General features: G+C 30.9%; 1 protein-coding gene across 1 annotated transcript in view; it reads left to right on the top strand.

Moving 5' to 3' along the window:
• The window catches only part of LOC106458157 (uncharacterized protein C16orf52 homolog A-like), a 9,564-nt gene extending 8,758 nt beyond the window's left edge, over nucleotides 1-806 (top strand). The window contains exon 3 of the mRNA XM_013917619.2: nucleotides 372-806. Coding sequence (XP_013773073.1) covers nucleotides 372-559 — 188 coding nt within the window. The 3' untranslated portion in view covers nucleotides 560-806. The remainder of the gene's footprint in view (nucleotides 1-371) is intronic.
• The last annotated feature ends 2,842 nt before the right edge of the window (nucleotides 807-3,648 follow it).

Raw genomic sequence — 3,648 nt, 5'->3', positions numbered from 1 at the left:
TTTTAATTTTGATTGGCTCACAAAGGAATTTACCAGCATTTGACTGCCTCAACTGCATTCTCTGCCTCTTTGTTGATCAAGTTTGATTTCACAAAATTTATTTATTTCATTTACCTATGAAATGTGAGGTTAGGGAATACTATAGGGTGGGGTGGTAATACTTGCCCCGTCATTTTTTGATGGGTTGTATGCTAGCTTATAAATAAGTTTTCTTATTAAAATACAGGTTAGTGAGTTATGGAATACTGACAACCGTAACTGAAAATTAAAGTGAATAAAATTTGTAGTAAACTGACCATGCTACATGATACATACATTTTTGAATTTGTAAAACCCATGAAGCATCAGTTAAATTTGACTCTCTATTTCAGTGGTATTGTTCTGCCTGGCAGCAGTCATATTCCCACTTGGTTTCACCATGGAGGAAATTGGAGGAGAACCGTATCAACTTCCTAGCCATCATCATGTGGGCCTTTCATACATTTTTTTTGTACTAGCACTGTGGATTACAGTAATCTCAGAACTGTTTGCAGGAAAAGTGTGTATGCCTCACTTCTAGTTTTCTTCACTTTTTAAACAGTAATGCAAGTAGTTTCTATATACAGAAATCTACTGCTTCATTCTTCCCTATTAAAGAACAATGGTTTTGAGCCATTACACTATGAGAGACTGAAAGCAATTCACGTGAAATTAATTGCTGTAATGAGATGTGTAACTATTATCAAATTACGTGTCTTAAACTTTTTATCTGGTGTACAGTTATAAATATTTCTAAATGTTGTAAAATATAGAGTTGAATTCCTACATAGAGTTTTGTTTAAAATACTTATTTTATACTTGGTGATTCAAATAGAATCCTTTCCACCTTATACAGACAACTTTCTTCCATTTCGCTCAAGTTATTTCAGTTATGGTATCTACTCATTAAGATGTGTAATGTTCAACTTAACAGTTAACTTTTACTTCTGACTTCTGTGTGTAATTTGTTTTTGACTTGCCAATTAATAATTTCAGCTATTGCTTTTAACAAGATACAAGTTTGTTATATCTGTGGGTGCTTTTTCATTTCCTTGTGACATTTTATTCTGCATTTATGTCATTAATTATTTGTTTTACTACATGTTTGGAACTTAGTGTTCATCTTTTATACTCACTAGTTACCTCTGGCTCCAAAGGTGGACAGAGGCTATGCTTTAACCCGTGTGTCAGCAATATTTCTCAAATGGCATAATGGGTTTGGATAAAAGTTGGTATACATTTGCAATATGACCCAAATTAGAAGTGTTTAGTTTTTGTAGGGTCAAGGTCAAAGGTCAAGATCACAAACCAAAAAAATCCCTGCCTGTTAACATGGGAACTGATTTTTCACACTGTTTTTGGTCTATAACTCATTCAAAAATGATTGGATTTTGATGAAACTTGGTGGACATATGTTGAATATTATTCCTGATTGTCCTTGCAAAAATGGTTTATGTCCTTTGATAATGATGGACATATGGACAGATTTTCATATTTTTTGAGAGCTGAATATGGTCAATGCTGCATGGTAGAGGAATGTGCTCTATTGAGTGCCCTTCTAATTTGTACTTGTTTCAATTACTCCAATCAGCATTTATTTTTGTCTGTGAAATATTACATACCTGACACAATTCGCTTAGTTTTTAGATTATGGATATTTGTTGGTATAATGGAGAAAGGATTTGTTATATAAATAGGAATTAAATATCACTGTACAATTCTAGCTAATTGGTCAGAAGAATTTACATAGTAAAAAGAAATAGTGAAGAACTTGTTAAAAATCTTTTATTAATGCATTATTAATATGGTTTCTTTAATTATCCATCATGTGCTCACCTTGTGCATATTATACATTTTGTATTAAGTTCATAGTTTACATTATACCAGTGATGATCTCTTGTCCACTGCATGGTAGATCATCATGTAATTCCGTGGCTCATCACATACCATCGAGGATATTTACTCTACATATCCAGGCTCAAAGAGACTTAACCATCAGTGAACAATTTCTGTTTAGCTTAACCATTAGGTTGTAATAATGTTCACTATAGAAAGGAATAAATGTATTTTTCTCAGCCTTTTTTTCTAACTGATCTTTCTAACAGTGATATGTATTCATTAATAGAAGGACATAAGGCAAACTAACACTTTAATAATGGTTGGAGACATTTAACATAACAGCAAATGTACAATGATGACAAAACCTTGTCGAAAAGTTGTACATTTGCTGTTATATTAAACTTATATTAAAGTTTTCTTCATTACCCATTCAAGCCGTCTCCAACCATTATTAGTCTCAAAGTGGGTTCCTCGTCATCAAATTTAAACTAACAGTTTGTTATGCATGATATTCATTGTTTTATTTCAACGTATTTCTCTAACTTCTGATCACATTTGTGATGCATATTCTTCATGCATGCATATATATATATATATATTTTATAAATCTTACAACTCTGTAACATTTCATTAAATCAAATTTTGTTAAATGCCAATTTTTTTCATACCTAGCTTTTTTTTCATTAAAATTTTAGATGGTATCAAAGTTTTCCCAGCAGGATTATACCAAGGTTTTGTTCCTGTATATAAAATGGTATTACTTAATTTTACAATCTGCATATACTTAATGTGGTTGTCAACTATCGTTTCTTTTAATTCACTATGTTTTAGTCATTTATCTATTCATGATGTCAAGAAGTGCCATCCGTACATTATTTTCTGATTCATTGACACAAAATTTATTTTATAAATTCATATTCTGGTAGAGTTGTAACTCTTTCTAAGTTTGCTACTGTCATATTTATTGACAGGATGTTAGTTACCTAGACTAGAAACTACTAATAGGATAAAAGTTATTAATTAGTTGTTGTATTACTATTAAGATTTTCATTCTTATAGTTTTAAAAATCAATTTTTATTAATATAATTTTTATAACTTTTCTTGTCACATTTGTGTTTTATTGCTATTCATGCTATTGAATTACTTGCATTATATACTCTAGGCCATTAATATTTATATGTCCACTCATAGTACAAGCAATTCACCTTCCACATGTCATTACAAAATAACACCATAGTATCATGTGCACATGATATAAATTACACATCTGTATATGCCACATATCTTTGTTTTCGTTACTTTTTTTTCTAATCACTTTCAATGTTGCTGTTGTGTTCTGAACTTAAACTAGTGAAGTTGGTGATTTTGAAGATGGCTTTGGATGGCACTTAAACACTAAGTATTGTTACTTTAACAAACAGACAAAATTAATTACAAAAGTAAATGTTTTCTATAAGTAATCTCACAAAAAGTAGATGCATGTGATGTTTAACTTTTGGAACATTTTCTTCTCAAATCTAAGGAGAAAAACAGATAAAGATCTGAAGTAAAACTCTCACTGTAACTTTTTTGTTCTTACTTCTAGCTTTTCTGCTGAGTCTGCTTAGATTTTTGTTTCAGAGAACCTTTTTTGTGAGTGTGTGACTTTAGAAAAGTACCTGTGCTCGTTAGTATATGAAATTTTTTCTGTAATGTTGGTGTTGTTTTGGGGCTGCATTAGTTCATTAAAAATTATGATTCTGAGACTACCTCAACTCCATACACTTGATCCCTTGCACATCTTCCTATGA

This window comes from Limulus polyphemus, unplaced genomic scaffold (assembly GCF_000517525.1).
Source record: "Limulus polyphemus unplaced genomic scaffold, Limulus_polyphemus-2.1.2 Scaffold422, whole genome shotgun sequence".
Classification (NCBI taxonomy): domain Eukaryota; kingdom Metazoa; phylum Arthropoda; class Merostomata; order Xiphosura; family Limulidae; genus Limulus; species Limulus polyphemus.
The sequence above is the reverse complement of the archived record's forward strand: the minus strand, read 5'-3'. Positions and strand labels throughout refer to the sequence as shown.